Source organism: Chironomus tepperi, unplaced genomic scaffold (genome assembly GCF_022539635.2).
Source record: "Chironomus tepperi strain 1889 unplaced genomic scaffold, CSIRO-AGI_Ctep_v1 contig_68, whole genome shotgun sequence".
Lineage (NCBI taxonomy): Eukaryota > Metazoa > Arthropoda > Insecta > Diptera > Chironomidae > Chironomus > Chironomus tepperi.
In genome coordinates this window covers 987,929-1,005,236 of record NW_027226190.1, presented here as the reverse complement: position 1 = coordinate 1,005,236, position 17,308 = coordinate 987,929, and the positions used below count along the sequence as shown (strand labels likewise).

At 31.6% G+C, this 17,308-nt stretch overlaps 3 protein-coding genes across 4 annotated transcripts in view; 2 read left to right on the top strand and 1 right to left on the bottom strand.

Annotated features, from left to right (window-relative positions):
• Nucleotides 1-5,322, top strand: part of LOC139100829 (glutamate receptor ionotropic, kainate 2) — an 80,310-nt gene extending 74,988 nt beyond the window's left edge. For both annotated transcript variants that reach the window (XM_070653581.1, XM_070653580.1), the window contains exons 20-24: nucleotides 2,111-2,128; nucleotides 2,721-2,894; nucleotides 3,034-3,308; nucleotides 3,508-3,604; nucleotides 5,190-5,322. In XM_070653581.1, the coding sequence (XP_070509682.1) occupies nucleotides 2,111-2,128; nucleotides 2,721-2,894; nucleotides 3,034-3,308; nucleotides 3,508-3,582 (542 nt within the window). In that variant the 3' untranslated portion in view covers nucleotides 3,583-3,604; nucleotides 5,190-5,322. The remainder of the gene's footprint in view (nucleotides 1-2,110; nucleotides 2,129-2,720; nucleotides 2,895-3,033; nucleotides 3,309-3,507; nucleotides 3,605-5,189) is intronic.
• Nucleotides 5,323-8,721: 3,399 nt separating this feature from the next.
• On the bottom strand, nucleotides 8,722-11,319 carry LOC139100825 (mitochondrial import receptor subunit TOM40 homolog 1-like). Its single transcript, XM_070653573.1, has 5 exons — nucleotides 11,019-11,319; nucleotides 10,769-10,888; nucleotides 10,555-10,697; nucleotides 10,233-10,462; nucleotides 8,722-10,170 (listed from the first exon to the last, which is right to left on the bottom strand). The coding sequence occupies exons 1-5, from the start codon at nucleotides 11,179-11,181 to the stop codon at nucleotides 9,843-9,845; spliced, it is 984 nt and encodes a 327-aa protein (XP_070509674.1). The 5' UTR covers nucleotides 11,182-11,319; the 3' UTR covers nucleotides 8,722-9,842.
• A 438-nt stretch (nucleotides 11,320-11,757) lies between these two features.
• The window catches only part of MCU (mitochondrial calcium uniporter), a 40,168-nt gene continuing 34,617 nt past the window's right edge, over nucleotides 11,758-17,308 (top strand). Inside the window, exon 1 of the mRNA XM_070653572.1 lies at nucleotides 11,758-12,160. Coding sequence (XP_070509673.1) covers nucleotides 12,068-12,160 — 93 coding nt within the window. The 5' untranslated portion in view covers nucleotides 11,758-12,067. The remainder of the gene's footprint in view (nucleotides 12,161-17,308) is intronic.

Genomic DNA, 17,308 nt, shown 5'->3' with positions numbered 1-17,308 from the left:
AGCTTTACCATAGTATTATGAGTGATGAAGCTATTGGGAATGTAAATAAAAATCAGAAATGTTTTGAAAATAATGGAATTCCGAAAAGCACATCATGTTTACTAGGGCATGGTTATGTCGCCGTATTAACGGTTAGACGCGAAGTTGCCCTGATGGGAACATAGTGGATAGTTGATTGATAAAAAATCACGATTCGCCGTATTGTTCCACTAGGGAATTAGAGATGTCAATTATTTGGGTTTTTACTATTTGTACAAATACCCAAATACCCAAATATTAAACCCCAAATATTTGTACAAATATTTTTAAAAAAATTTTGGTCTAAAAAGTAGGTCTAAGGACAATTTCCAGAATAATTCTTTTAAAAATTGACTCAAATATCAGCTGAGCATTTTTCACATCATTGCGAAAGCCATTCACCGCTTAGTTTAATTAAAATAATGAGCTAAAAAAGTCAATCTAGTAAATATTTTAATTCTTGTATCCACTGAAGATGTACACACTTTGGATCAAAGTTGCACCCGGAAGAGCTGAGAAAATGACAGCATTCTTAAATATTTTTTTTTTTTTTTTTTTTTTCATTTTAAATATTAATTGTTCGGGAACATTTTTGTCTCGTGAAAATCGACAAAACTACCTTTTTGCAGATTTACGCAGGAATATAATTATCTCTCTGTAGGTCGCAAATTGTGTCTCCGATTTTTTCACAAATTTGCAGTAGATCTGATATAATCAGTATGATTATTCGTTAGGATTATGGCTATGATAATTTGTGCAACTTTACTATGCTTTCTTCGTACCTTAGAATTGTATAACCAAAATATAACTTATATTCAACATAAAAGTCTTTATGATTGACTAATTTTAGAAATTTAAGCTCATCATTTCAAAATATGAGATTAAATTCAAAATGGCCAAAAATTTACACTATAAGTTTCAATGAAATTCAGAAATTTTATGAAAAATTTCCTAAAAATTGATTATTTTAAACAAACCCAAATATATTTGGGTTTACACCCAAATATTTGGGGTACCCCAAATAGTTCGAAATACCCCAAATATTTGGGTATTTGGGTATTTGTATTGACATCTCTATAGGGCATGTTACTGTTACTGCTAAACAAAAGCCTCGGGACAGAGCTTGAAGTTGATTGGACTTTGGAGCAATAAAATTAAGCAACAATGATATATCATCTTGACGGCGCAAACGAATCGCTAAAGCAAAGCTATCAATTATTAGTATAATTATTAATATTAGCATAGCTTAGGACTCCAGAGGGATCAACTTAACATAATGTCTAGTTTGTAACTAGGCCTAAGGCCAACTAATGACAAATTTAATGGAATGATCTAAAAAAAATGTCTATTAACTGGACTTCATGTCAAGTATTCCACTCGGAATAGGGTTCGGTTAAGAATTGAAGACCTGCATTCCGTGCATTTTAAATGCGTTGACCTACTGCTGTAACTTACAGTTCGCTCAATGATGCAGGACAATTTTGGACGTATTCCAATTTAGGATGCACTCCAATTTTTCCATGTTCGAATTAATGTTTCTATTCAAATAGACCTAAGTAAGTTACGAAGTAACTTGCTACAACTTACTAATTTGAATTGACAATTATACGCTATTGATCAAATCTCATTAATTCCTTTATATTCTAAATCGAAGAATTCTCTTAATGTGCATGCTGCATGCATAATCCTATCTAAATACCTTTTGTAATAAATTGCATACTTTATCATACTATTCGATTGCCGTGTGTAGAACATTTAAACGCGTGCCGATCAGATAGCTGATTCATAAATCAAGCAAAAATAATTTTCCAGATGTTCCACGAAATTAAGAGAGAGAAGAAAAAAATGTTAAAGCTACTTAAAGAGCAAAAGTATTGATTATCCTTTTTCCTTATCTTTTATGCACAGTAATGTGTATCTTATCTTCTAAAATGGTCAACAACTCAACTTAGTTACTAACGTTATTCAACCCTCAATAACCCAAAAAAGAAGTAGAAGAACGATTCTTCCTTCCTCACTTATGTATTCACTACTCAAACTCATTTTATACTTTATTTCCATTTCTACGTTGCTTTTGTGATGCTGAATAAAGGCTTATTGGATTCTAAAGGTAAGCGAAAAATTTATGTATGGCAAATAATTCTGCCCAAAAAAAAAGAAGCAAAAAAAAGACGGTTCATTAACCATGTTTTATCAATTTTTCATTCCTTCCTGTGTCTGAATGAGTATTATGAAGATTGCTCTTTAATTAAGAGGAGGCAGTGCTAATAATAATCATAATCATAAAAATAGCAAAAAAAGAGGAGATTGGAATGCTGTGATTTGCCTCCTCTATGATTATTTTTCATTGCCACATATAAAAAAAGCATTTCTAGCGCATTTTTGGAAGAAGGATGTTTAATAATACACTTTGTTTGACTAGCTGGTTGGGTATGGGACGAGATCTCAGCAGCCAGACCTCGTAGAAAGCTCTGGTTTGAAGCATTAACTTTGGTCTAGAACCATTCATTTTAGAAACAAAAGAAAAACATTTTTAAAGCGTTGCTTTCAGTCAATTTAAATTTTTAGCAACCGTTAGAAAATTTAAATTCTAAAAAGCCGTTATATGATTAAATCCTACAAAAATGCGCTGAAATCGCTGAATAATTCCGAGTAACTTTAGTAATTTTCTTTTTCTATGTCTATACCTTACATCCGTTCAGGCTATGGTGTCGCTTTGCCAAAAGGAAGTCCGTGGAGAGATAAAATTTCATTAGCAATACTTGAGCTTCAGGAGAAGGGAACAATTCAAATACTTTATGACAAATGGTGGAAAAATACGGGAGAAATTTGTAGTCGTGATGAGAAGAATAAAGAATCAAAGGCGAATGCTTTGGGTACGTAATGAACAAAGTAGTCTATTGGCACAAAATTCATTTAAGACCATTTTTATTCTCTTCCTTATTCTTTTTTACAACACGCGCTGTGAATTTTATTGACCAATTTCTATCCATCTATTTTACATAATTACATCAGGCGTGGACAACATCGGCGGGGTATTTGTGGTGTTACTTTGTGGCTTGGCCTTCGCAATTTTGGTTGCAATCTTAGAATTTTGTTGGAATTCCAAGAAGAATGCTCAAAATGATCGTCAATCATTGTGTTCAGAGATGGCCGAGGAGCTCAGATTTGCTGTAAGATGTCATGGATCGAGACAGAGGCCAGCATTAAAGCGTAATTGTGTTAAATGCAGTCCGGCCGGACAAAATACTTATGTTCCATCATCATTCGCCTTGCCACATCATTTTGGGGTATGACTATACATTTGATTTCTTTATGACTCTCGATACTCCTTTTTTTACTTATCATCATATATCACATCTATCCGTTCTACTTACATTTACACCATCATCATCATCATCATCAACAACAACAAAAACAAGCCATAACCTTTTTTGCCTTCATTCTAACTTTTTTCTTATTATTATTACACTTTTCTTCCTATAATAGCAAGAGATACAGTATCAGAACGTAACATTGCCAATGATGGAGTTAAAAAAGTATGAAGTCGATCAGAATTCATAGCGACAACAAAGTCCTGGATCAGGTGATGAAGCACAAATTTTTCTTCTTTCGATTCCACTCGTCTTTTTTTTACGTACGATAATGAACTAAAGTTTTTAAGCAATAAATTTCTCTTCTTTTTTTTTTGCTGCTCGAATGCTTTTGCACAAAATGTGACATCATGTGCATAAAATAATTTTTATTTTATTTCTTTTGTATGGCTGTAAAATGGGAAAAAAATAATCGATAAATTTTTCCCAACAACATCATATATTATGTATGATTGTGAGCTTATCAATAATAATAATGATGGGTGCGGACGGAAATTTAAGGTGCTGAGATGTCTAGCATAGTTAAACCTCAGTTCCGCACACATTAATTTAAATAAATGATGTCCAATAATCACTAAATTATCTCACAGACACCAGCATGTAAAGACGTCATTCGAGGCATTGGCATTGGCTCCAAAACGACAATAAACGTCGACCTTCCCCAAGCGAGCAGACTGTTAATTTTATTACATCATGTAATATTTTTTTGTGCTTCCTCTCGACTCATAACTCAGTCGTTCTTTATTGTGTTGAGCCCAAAAAAGAACAACATCTGTTGATTTCTTGTAACGCTTAACAGATTTTTAAGAGAACTTGAACCCTCATGAAAGGTTAAGACTTGATTTGTGTCTTTAAATTATTTGTTGATGTGTAGGCTGATGTGGAAAGTTTTAAGCAATTACAGAGAATTTACAGAAGTTAGGGAAGAAGTTAATTGAGTTTAACCGATTATTGCGTCCATGCTGGGTATGAAAATTGGAAAACAGACATGACCATAAGCAGATTTTATAGCTCTAGACCAATGATGGACAACCCAGAGTGTGGTCGTCTCAAATTCGAGTTTTTCGACATTAGATTGACGAAAAATTCGTACATTTCGAACTTTTTTTGAAAAAATTAACTTAGTAGTAAGCTTTAACGAAAGCCACACTTGGCATACGGCTAAAAATGGCATTAACGGTACGCTCATGGCATTTAGGTTGTCCAGCACTGGATTGGACAATCAAATCTGAATTTGAATATTTGCATTAAATTAACAGGCAAAGAGACCGCTTTTAGGTACCGCAGTAGTCATGAAAGCATACTCTTAGACTCTTAGGGTAATTGCGTCTTTGCAGTAATCTACATGGCTTACTTCACTGACCATAAAGATCAATCATGATCTATGGCTTTCCTCAAATGACAATGTCTCTATCAACAGCTTCCTTCCAAGAAATCTTTGGTCGCCCTCGAAATCATTTATTATTGATAAGGAGCTTGGCTGACATTTTGTATGATAATTTGAAGGAGATTGGCAAAAGTTCATCAGAAGAGCCAAAGAATTCTTGGAAGAAAGCTGTTGAGACAGACGGTATTGAAGCCGGATTTTGGATCATTTGTATGCCATGTGCTTTCTTGAACTTTCGTACAAAATAAATAATTCCGGGAAATACCATAGACAAATTGCAAAATCCTTTAGTTCAGAATCAAACAAAACCATTGAAAAAATCGAAGCATTAATTACAATGAACACAAAACTGTCCAACCCCTCAATAAAATGTTTTTTACCTTTTTTTATTCCTCAACTCATTCACACAGGTTCGTCTATGGTGACATCGACAAACAATCAAAATGCCAACATCATCACACGAGCCCTTTCATCTACATCACCCCTCAATGCCTATCATAATTCATTGAGAAAGATGAGAAATGACGAAAAGTGTTTATGTCGTAATAGCTCACTGAGGAGAAGTTTCAAGAAGATCAACAATGATTCACCTTGTAATCATCATATTCCACATCATTGTACAATCGAATTGAAAACGAAAGCATCGTCATGCTTACATTTGTTCCATAAGAATGCACCCGTAATTCTAACCACATTTAAGAATCAACAGCAAAATGACCAGCAAAATCATAATGAGATTTTATGGCGTTATCAGTTGAGTCAATATGATTTAAGTAAAAATATTAAAGCATCATCACAATGTAATTTAAATGTTTATCGACATAATTATCATCCACACCATCATCATCAACATGAGATGATTGCACATGTTTATGATGCAAATAGTGCCAATAATAATTCTAGTCATAATAATAATAATAGTAATAATACGAATGCATTAATTGCGGAAACGAAATTTAATAATTCTCTAGAAAACCAAAGCACGCTATAGTATTAGTGGGGATGGAAAAGCAAAGAAAGGAAAGGAAATAAGGAAGAATTAAGAGGCAAACGTCCTAGATATACATTATAAAAAACTAATAATACATTATACATTTATATTTATACAACTTTTTTTAAATGAATAAATAAAAATGGTCATCATCTCCTTTCGTCAGACGAAAATCGATGATTTATAAATGATTTAGATGATTCTCTTTCTCGTTTCCTTATCCTTGCTCGATATTTTTTCTACTACAGACAGAAGGGGGATGACATTGACATGAGGTTTGGGTTGTTTTTGTGGAACTTTTGAGTCTTTTATTGAAAATTATCGAAGAATCAATGTAAAATTTCAATATTTTGCTAAATCTTGTTGAGTTTGTTAAATATTTTATTAAAATTGGTGAACTTTTGTTCAAGATTTGCTAAATTTTGGTGAATTTGTTGAATATTTTATCAAAATTGGTGAACTTTTGTTCAAGATTTGCTAAATTTTGGTGAATTTGTTGAATATTTTCTCAAAATTGGTGAACTTTTGTTCAAGATTTGCTAAATTTTATCTTAATACTTTTATTTAGTACCACAAATAATTCCCAATAATAACATTTTCCACACCTCAAGTCATCCTCCCCCTTACGATCAATTCAATTTCCCATTGTTGACGATTATTCCTCCTTCTTATCATCGAATATTATGATTATTATTATAGTATTAATGTATATTTGATATAAAAGACATGTTAACATTTTAAGAGCAATTTTGTCAATCTCTTAATCTAGATGTGACATTTATGGATTGTGTCACCCCAGACAGACTTGAGGAACAACACAGATGAGAGTTGTACGTAAATAATGAATGAATATTATTGAGAACCAATAGATAGGAAAGATTAGAAATAAGAAAAATGAGAATTCCTTGAAGACATCATTTCCGAGATGTGCGTGGCAGACACAAAAATTTGATAAAAATAAATTAAATCATATAAAGAAAGTCTGAACTTTTGAAAATATTTGCTATTATGTAAAATATTTTCATACCCTCATCAAAATTCCAAAGTTTTTCATCAAATTATTCTTGTTGAGTAGATATTTTTATTTCTTTGAATGAGCATAAAGTAAGCAATTGATTAAAATTCCTTTGCCTTCTTTTTATTAAATTATCGAAGTAGTTTGAACTTTGATGTGACACAATTTGTAAATATTTCATCTTTTTCCTATAATTACTATTAATTTCATTTTTTACCTCTTTACAGATTATATTATCTTGTTGTTGTTCGTACATTAAGTGCTATTCAATTGGGGTTTTGATGACGAGATACTTTCTGGGAAATTCACATTAAGAGATTTTCGTTCTGAACGGTTCATATAAGCAATTATTCCAGAGATTACTTTTTACCGCAGCTTTAATTACCGAAAAGATAGCATTAAATGGTTTTAGTGATTGTATTGGGATTGCTTTGCCTCGTTATCATCATTCTCATTAATTATACTGTGCTTTAATGTTCTTTGAATCCTTTGAAAATTGAATTTACACTGAATTGATGATTTTCATTCGGTCTATTGAGTATTTTTGGTGTTAATGACACGACACTGTCCGTCGCTAACAAGATATTTCTAAAATTACTCTCTAAACATCCACAAGTAATGTTTCATACTTACCTAATTGAAGAAACTGAGTCAAAAGTCAGAAACTTATATTTTTTCCCTCATTAATTTACGATTTTTGTTCATAAATAAATTATAATCCTTAAGCAATCTCTTCATTAGTCTCTTCTACATTCTTTCATAACACTTGACGAGTCAATTCACTCTAGACAAACAAATTGAAGACAAAATGAGATTTCTCGAGCAATTTGATTTTTTCTTTGTTTTCACATTTTTTCTTGTCTGGAAATTTCGATCTTGTTTTATGTTACAGCTTAATTTTATGAACTCTGCTTGTGACTTTAGTAATAATCTAACCTTTACTGATGTAATTTGATGTAATTTTTTTATGGCTTACTTACTGATTTACATTTATGTACGCAAATTTTTCTTTCCCTAAAATATTTTTGAAAGTTCATTAAAGTTCAAATTTTGAACTTGATTGTTCAAATTATAAAAAGCCGTTAATTTTTGAATTTTAAAAGGCCGTTAATTTTAATTGCTATTTACTTAACATAGTTAACAGTTCATTGAAGACAAAATGAGATTTCTCGAGCAATTTGATTTTTTCTTTGTTTTCACATTTTTTCTTGTCTGGAAATTTCGAAGTTCAAATTTTGAACATTTAGTATTTTTCAAGTTTTAAAAAGCCGTTAATTTTTGAATTTTAAAAGTTCGTTAATTTCTTATTGATTTTGTTTAATCTGAAAATCTGTAATAAGACAATCATTTTTCATCAGAAAACTTAAAGCAATATAGAAGATTAAACTACAGAAATATCTCAAAACCCCATATGAGGAGGATTTTCTACCTTTTTCCATCTCATTTTCACATTCTTTGTTAAATTCTTATGTGTCAAAGGAAATAATTATCAACACCATGTCTTTTGGTCAACATTATTAAGTTTTTAAATGTTTTAAACACAAGAAAAGGTGCTGAAATTTTATTATCTAGTAAAAAAAATGATGAAAAGGAAATAAAAATAAAAATCGATATACATAAAATTTTAATTTACACAAGGGAAATTGTGTGAGCATGACCACGAAAAATAAAATGTAGTTCTATAAGACAAATATATATAAAAACAAAAAATTATGTAAAACATGAAATTAATTGGCCAATATTGAATGAATTATATAAGAGATGATATAAAGCATTTTTTTGTATGCAAAAAAAAGGAAAATATAAAAATCGTGTGTACCTATTGTTGTTTATCTTTATATGTTGTATGATACGAATGGATAATTGTGAGGATTAGTGGAAAAGAATGGAGGTTGAGAAAGAGCAAGAAAATAATATTGGTGAAATAAAACAAGAATTATGTGTGCTGAAAAGTCATGAATATTCATCATCAGACACTGTTTGCATTTGAAAACGTCTCTTCTCTTGCTGTATTTCTAGTTTTTTTTTCGTTAATTTTTCCAAACATTTTTTATTATTTTTTTCTTTTACTCTCTTTTTTACATAACATTTTTTTTTTGTTTGTTTGTATTATCGTAGCATTTTGTTTTATTACACAATCTGACTTTTCTGCTGCTTTTCATGCACCGTGTTCGAATGCACAAAAAAAAAAGAATTCTTCTGTTTGGAGAATAAAATTTGGTTTTTGGCTAACATTGTTTTCCTATTTCGGGAAGGATGAATTCCCTCTGTTATATTTTTTCTGTGTTTTTATTATTTTTTAAATGCATCAAAAAAGGATTAATTAAATTTTTCCACAGTAAAACGTCAAGTTCGTTACCAATAAATTCATATCTTTTCATATAAATCAAAGTGTTTTTTTATTTCAAAATTAGAGTTTATATTCTTTATATTGCAGTAAGGTTTAAATTCAGAAAAAGATTAATTTCAGCTAAATTTAGAAGAGAAGAAAAATAACGGAAAAATTAAATTTGAATTCGAATTCTTTGAAGAATTCTGATTTGAAAAGTTTCCGTTAAAAATAATTCAAATTCGAGTGTCTTGAAGTTGACTTCAAAACTGTCAGATTTCAAAAAATTTCCGTTAAAAATTATTCAAAGTCGAATGTCTTGAAGTTGACTTCAAAAACTGTCCGATTTCAAATTTTACCGTTAAAAATTGATTTAAAAAGGTCAATTCATATGAAAAGTTATGATCTGTGAAGTTCCTTGATATTCTCCAATAAAATTTAATTTACGTATCCAATCGAAAACAAAAGAAAATTTTGTGATTTTAAAAATGTTTAGTAAAAAAAACTTTATCTCTTAAAGTCATACGAATTTCTGTTTGAAACACAAAGAATGAACGTTCTTAGTTTTGTATGTTTTTTTTTTGGAACCAATCAGTAAGTATTTATAATATTTTTTCAGTTCTCTATAATATAAGCAAAAAATCTCTACTAAGCCTTAATAACAAGATTAAAGTGCATTTCTCGTTATATCTTGCTACACAGAATACATCTTTCTTACAATTTCATGACTAACCAATAATAAGACCCACACCAAGTCTAAAGGAATTCTTTTGATGATTCATTAATCCACATAACGCAAATGTAAATGGTAAGGGTTGAAGTTTCTTTTCTAAAACAGCTGCAATATTCCAATTTGTATCAGCCATACCGCGAAACACTAAATCTGCTTTGGGTAAATCTACTTGATAACCAATTGTAGCTGTCGATTCCTGCATTCGGAAGCTCGTTTCTAGCTCTACACCGAGTTGCAGTTGTTCACTTGCTTTCTGATAATAACATAAATGTATTCCTGTCATTCCTAATGTTCCACTCCATACTGAATTCTCGTCACCATATCTATTAAATTACAGGATCAGATTGAGTTATAGATACAAGAAGTAATAAATTTAATATAATACCGTCCAGCAGCAGAAACAATGGCAATCTCTCCGCCAGGGACAGCTGGTCCATATTGATACGCAAGCTCAGCACCTAAGCTTAATTTATTTGTTACAGATTGTAGATAGTGAGTTACAAAAACTCCAGAGTTATTTATTAAATTTGGATTTCCAACAGTCATCGACGCCGTAAAATCTTGTCCTCTATAGTCTGTGGTGAGTTGTGCCGCTGTCATTTTGCTTTGTTGGATCTGATTTGAGAGATTAAATAAATTTATGACTTCACTGGATCTCACTATGTTAACGTAAAACTACGGATACTGAACATAATAGTGATACTTACTTGGGAAGCGAATTTACATCGAACATTGGGAGAGAATTGATGGATAATGTTAGCATTAAGATTTCCTGAAGGATCAATATCTCCCAGAATGACGGGGAAAGCTTCTGCTGGTGAAAATTGCTTAGTTCCGACATAAGTCGCTCCTAAAATGAGATCAACATACGATTTATGTTAATTAATAATGTAAACAGAATTTGATGTTTATTTTATTTACCAAATCTGTAACCACTTGGACTAGCTGAACACAAATTGATGGTATGGGAGACCTGAAAATGATTGCTTAGTCCTTTGTTCACCATTAATTTTGCACCTTCAAAGAACACTGGCATGACGTCTGTAAGCATAAAGAAGAAAATTGTAATCAATGATTAGATTTACATTGAATTCGAGGTTAAGAAGTAATTAAAGATATTTCGTAATATCCAATCGAGGATTTCCACACAATTCAATTAAACGATACTCACCTTTACATTTCTTATGTAACTCTTCCATCGTTCCTGGATTCGGGAGAGGTTTTTTACTACTACTTTTTGATTCATTTTGATCGTCTGCCATTGTTTTTATTGGTGCTTGCAAATCAAATTTCGTATCTTGAATCGGCTTCGATGATGCTCCTGCACTTCCCATTGTTTATAATCTAATGATTTCTACTTCTTCAGGCTTACAACTCTATTTATTTCACTCAAAAAACAAAATACTTATTTTTTGAGTTTTTTGCTTATTTTCGTATAATTTCCAAAGCTTACGACCTTTATAGCACTGAAATACAGTTTGATAATTCTTACAATATTCTAATTAATCACTTTTTTGAAGTTATTCGATTGTTTCTTATCTATGGATTGTTATTATCTGCTTTGCTTCTTCTTGTTGATGCCACTATGTATTAAAATTGCGTGATTTAATGACGAAAAACAATTCAAAGCTAAAAATAGTTCAAAGCTATGAAATTCTTCCAATATCGTCTAAATCGGTTCAGTCTTCAGCACATCCAGCAGTTGACCGTTATTATAATAATCCAGCATAACTCATAAATTCTTATTTGATTCTTATTTAGTCAATGGTAACATGATAGATCAGTTAATTATAGTAACATTTGCAAAATTCGGGTAAGAAAAAATATTGTAATAAATGTCAATAAAGGAAATAGCAATTGTATGTAGAACCGTTAGACGAGTGTATCAGTGGATTGCTGTAAACTTTTATGTGTTAGTCGAAAAAAATCAGTAGTAGACAGTGTGAGACAATTTTTTTATTTTAGTTTTTAATCATTTTTCAGCTCGAAAATCGAATGAATAAAGAATAGGACGCGTTTGTTCATAGACATTAATTGTTCTATAAGAATATCAAACGAGTGATTTTATCATAATCTAAATGCACAAAGTGAATTCCTATAATATAATATATATGAAATAAAGTGAGAAAGAAGATTTTGTGAGTGAGAAAAGGAGCATAAAAAAGTTTGAAAAGAAAGAAATATTTAATACCATACGAAATCAAAGAATATATTGAAGGAATGGCTACAAGAAGAAGTTGTACATCTATTCTGTTATTTTCGCGTTTTGATTATAAATCACTGAGCACTTCTAGTCTATATCATAGAAATAAGGTATGAACTATTTACACAAATCCAATGAACTGTATTTGGGTGCAGTATACTGCGTAAATTTGCCTTAAATCCTCTCCATTCTTAAATCCAGTCAAAAAGTCATTAGCACGATTATTTCACTGAATTGGATTTTGCTAATTCAATATATTGGATTGTCTTTTAGACGTCTCGGCATTAAACAGTCTAATTTATGAGATTTTAGAATTGTAAACAAAATTTAGTCTAGTCAACATCAGAAGATTCTTATCAGACAGAATTCAATTTATTTATTCTGATGATGTTAATGACGACAGCAAGTACATGCTTTGCTGTATAGAATTTTGAATTGTTTATTAATGAATTCAAGCATATTTAATGCAGATCCAGTAGGCTGTAGATGATCTAAGTTAATGCTTACTTTCTTCATTCGGCTTCAAAAGAGTTGTTTTAAAAACCCCAAGCTATGAAAATTTTGATCCCTTTCCACTTGACCTAAAAACCAAAACAGCAAATATGTAGCTCAAGATTTAAAGATTATCCTCTTCAGTGAACCGTGGCCAAAAAAGAAATTCTCAGCCAAGAAATTATTCATACAGAAATTTTTAGGAAAGAAAAATCAGGAGTTGTGAATATACACATACAATGTGTAGATGCTCGGACTTCAAAAATAGCTTTTCTTTCCTCGCAATCGAAAAACTGTAAAAATAAGAAAAAATATTGGGAAAAAAAGGCAACAAGAAGATGAACAATCTGTTTTCGTGTGTTTCGTACTAATTCATAAAATATTCATAAATACCCAGTTTGTTGACAAAATTTGATGTAACTGCTTTGTAAAGTATCGCGATAAAAGCTTGTAAAGGTTTGGTTTTATGATTATTAAGGAAATTTAAATAATTGAGACATTTGTCAGGGAACATACATTTACATGATGATGATAGAGAAAATTGCTGTGGAATGAGTAATGAAAAAAGAGATAATTTCAGTATATGTATGTGATTGTTTAATTTGCGCCTTAACACACAAACGATATACTTCACTAACATTCGACACATACAATATATAATAAAATAATGATGCAATGGACATAAAACCTGTCTTTCTCTTTCGCACATTCATATCATCTCAGCGTACAATATGACGTTATATCGAAAAAAAAATGTTTATGGCTGTAGTAACTCTGGCAGGCATTGTTCACAAGACGATGAAGTAAAGAGAGAAATAATAAAAAAGAACTTAGTGGGTCTTCTTCGTCAATGCTGTGCGTCTAGCATTCTTCGTACCCAAAGCAATTCTATTGAATGTCAACTGCCATCTACGACTTCATAACTGAACGACCCTTAACAACACAAAATACACAAAAGAATTTCCACTCTCGCCAGCCTTTCGCTCATAATTCTTTTCTGATCCTGTACACAGAAATCGAATATAATAAAATGTATTTTATGAGACAAAAAGTGACAATGACGATGACAGCACACACCGTTCCAACACACGAAAAATATGTACGGATGTACTCACAATATTTGCTACACTATTTATTACCTGTTTTAAGCAACCTGCCTGTATGATAAATGCGTTATCACATGAAGCACGTGCCATGATCGCCTTCCTTCATTTGACATAATACCCTGAATATATGAAAATATAATGCGAGAAATTGAAAGATATAATAAAGGATTCATTCATTCATATTTTGCTTCTCGTACATTATTTTTTTCGGTGGAAAAAGGGCTTCAATTATGTATTTACACATCTGTCATCTTCTTTCCTAACATTCTGCTCAAACAACTCAAAGATGAAATTGGATATACATCTTTCACAGCACAGCGTCAATAATTTATTGCTGGGAATAATAAGACGAATCGCACAAAGTTTTTATGTGTTTTGAATAAATTTAGAGAAAAATTTTCATGTATTTTTGGAACAAGAAAAGCCTTCTTTTTTCATTTTTATTTATTTAAATCATACAGCAGGTGGGGATGTATTCAGGAGTTTCTACAGTTTGATTCTTTTCCACACTTTGGGCGATTTGGGATGTACTCAGAATTTTAAGCTTTCTACTATGGGATTCATTCTGTAGGGAACCAATTGATTACTCAGAACGTGACAATTCCTCGTTTCTAAAAGTGAATTCAAATGTGATTCTGAAGTGCACTGGGATGTTTCCAGCTCGACGGCAAACAGTGACCAAGAGTTCCAAAAGCAACTTGACGCAGAATAGTGATGAAAGAATGTCAGCTTAACATGCGGACTAATAATTTGAACAAACTAGGTGATAGAGTCAGATGGAAAGCCTTTTGTTGTAACCTAAACTACACATAGGAACACGGGTACAGTACAAAAGTAATTTATTGCGTAGCATATATTGAGAAAGATTAGTCTAGCGGGTGAGACTTCACACAAACCACCAAATTCAAGCTTTGACCTTAAGTTTATAGAAGACTCCTAACCAATCTTTTGATGGCATTACTGTCTTTAGCCTATAATTGAACTCTACCAATGCGTATGGCTGGAGATAGCCAAACTTCTAGCACTATGCGAAAATATTTGAATTTCGATTTCCAAACTCAAAAGTGTGGCACAAAAGAATGCAAAGAAAATTATTGTGTCCCGGCCTGGAAAGTATTTGAACTATTGAGCTTAAATATTGAAGATTCTGGATTTTCAGAATATTCCGTAAAAATTGTCTGATTAAGTTCTAGTTACTAACTATGTAGGCGTTATGTCAAGTTGTCCACTCGAGCCATAACTGTATAAGTGTAGATTTAAATGTTGTATTTTAACGATTTTGGTTATTATGCAGGGACTCTATTCTTAACACGTATTTACATTGCTTTACTACTCCGGTCGTGATATTCATCCCAGTGCTGTGTTCCGCGAAAAATGTTTTATAATATTTAAAGGAGAAAATCTCTCAAAAGTCACAAGACCATTTGAAATGTTTTTCACAGTCATTAAAAATTGATTCTTCTTCGATATTTAATTTGGAATACGACTCTGAGGAGAGGTATATGTCAGTATATATAAACTAGCAAGTGTGAAAAATATTATGAAAAGAGAAAATTTTCATCATACTAAAAATAGCGTTACGAACTTTTTATCCTGAACACCCACAATGATCATGTAGCAAGTATATTTGATTATATCTCAATAAAAAAGAGAATGTGAGGAACCAGGAAAAATAAAAAGATTTACAAAAGAGAAACATTTTATATATTTTTATTGTTTCTGTCGTGCTGTAGCTGTAAAGAAATCAATAACTTCATTGCAGATTCTTTTTTTCTCATGGCATAATTTTTGTTGTGCCTCCAAGACTAAAAATGGAAAATTCCTCACCCGACTACACAAATTTTTAAGACGACAACACACTAAATACATGCACAAAAAAGTGACTCATTTTATGTCCTTGAGCGCTTCTTTTGTGGTTCATAAAGGAAACTTTTTTTAACGTGCCATGAATAATATTATCCAACAGTTTTTATGCTTCTTTTTACTCTATTCCGCACAATAATGAAAATAAATACTTTGAAAAAAGCCAGGAGAAGAATATTCCATTTTTAATACACTTGTGATTGTCATTGTGGGTAGGAGGGGATGTAAAGCTTCTCTTTGTATAGAACAAGGAACAAACTTTATCAATCAACTTTTTTTCTCTCAATTTAAAAACAGATTTTTCATAAACAACTTTTCAAGTTTTTCTAATAATGATAATAGAATATCGTAAAATTATTTATTTTTTCAACAACGCATACTCAAAACCATAATAACAATGAGAATCGCAGGGATGAAAACACGTAGGACTTTATGCAAATGATATTGGAACAGCGTGCAGGAAATAGAAACTAGTACAGGATATTCGAGTGGACGTGAAGTTAAAGAGCATTTGCGGTTGATAAAATTCCTCTACGTTTAGATAAAATTCATGCAAATAAGTATGACAAGGTATGAAGCTATCGTGTTCAGTGACGCTTCGATACCTACAAACTATAGAACTGTTGACAACTGTTGTCCTTGCTCAGTGAATACGGACTCGAGTGTTGATGAATAATTTTACATTCATGAGGACTACAAATGGAAATAACTTGTCATTGCAAGCTAGAGAAATAAATGTTTTAACGGAGGAACTTTGATCCTGTTTAAGATCTTAAATACTGACTCAAGTGACACGCTGTAGAAAAATCTCTTGCTTTCTTGTCACTTGTCATGCTGTAAAAAGCATCTTCTCGCTATCGGGATCGGCAAATCAATAATTTTTACATTGATTCAGTGCATCCAGTCGACTTCGAGCTCTATTTCAATCCCGGTCTAGAAAATTTTCCAGGACCGGGATTTCGAGAGATCATACTTGTCAAAGCGGCACCCTACTATGCTGAACCTCTCTGGCTACAAGATATTTCAAAACAATATTTGAATATACCATGTGCTGCATAAATAAGGAAAAAAACAAAAATTCCGAATAAAAGTTGAGGCTTATCCTTAGAACAGCCTATTATAAGCACATAAAGTATTAACATATGGAATCAGATAGACTCTTCAAAAGATAAACAGCTTCGTATTCGTTTCTAGTTAAAGCTTGTTAAAGATTTCTGTGAAATATTCAGCCTCCGATAATAAATTCGATTCGGCATGAAATTGTGTCTCAAGAAGGAACCGACTTTTTAGTCATACAGGAGCCAAATTCATAGGCAATATGTGTGCCAAAAATAAGATCGATTGAATGCTTCCTTTGGACTAAAGCTATGAATCTAAACGGACTGCTAGTCAAATTTATAACAAATTTGGAATGAAAGCCTAGAAAATGTGCAGCAACTGCTCAATGATTATATTTTTTCAATTTTCTGTGTTTCAACGACTTTGGTTTTTCATTTGACAGGCGTCTGTTCTATGTTAAACAAACTTTTCCAGTCGAGCTTATATATAGCACAATCAAATACACCTATTTACCGTGAACCGATTTTAACAATTCTATCGGGATGGTATATTAGACTGGAAAAAAGGGAACTAGATTTTCTTGTTCTGTGTGTGAAAATTGGTGTCAACATTGTGTATACATGCCAGCTGAAAACATAAAAGAGATGTATAATGAAATTTTCCTTACTCTTTGCCATTGCTCCTTATCATCATCATGCACGTTGCTATGTTACATTGCTTGTCGTATGACTGTAAAAA

Coding starts and splice junctions, on each gene's coding strand:
- LOC139100825 (XM_070653573.1), bottom strand. CDS start 11,181: ATGGGAAGTGCAGGAGCATCATCGAAGCCGATTCAAGATACGAAATTT. Junction 10,698..10,768: donor TCCAAGTGGTTACAGATTTG/GTAAATAAAATA, acceptor ATCTCATTTTAG/GAGCGACTTATGTCGGAACT. Junction 10,463..10,554: donor GATGTAAATTCGCTTCCCAA/GTAAGTATCACT, acceptor CTCTCAAATCAG/ATCCAACAAAGCAAAATGAC.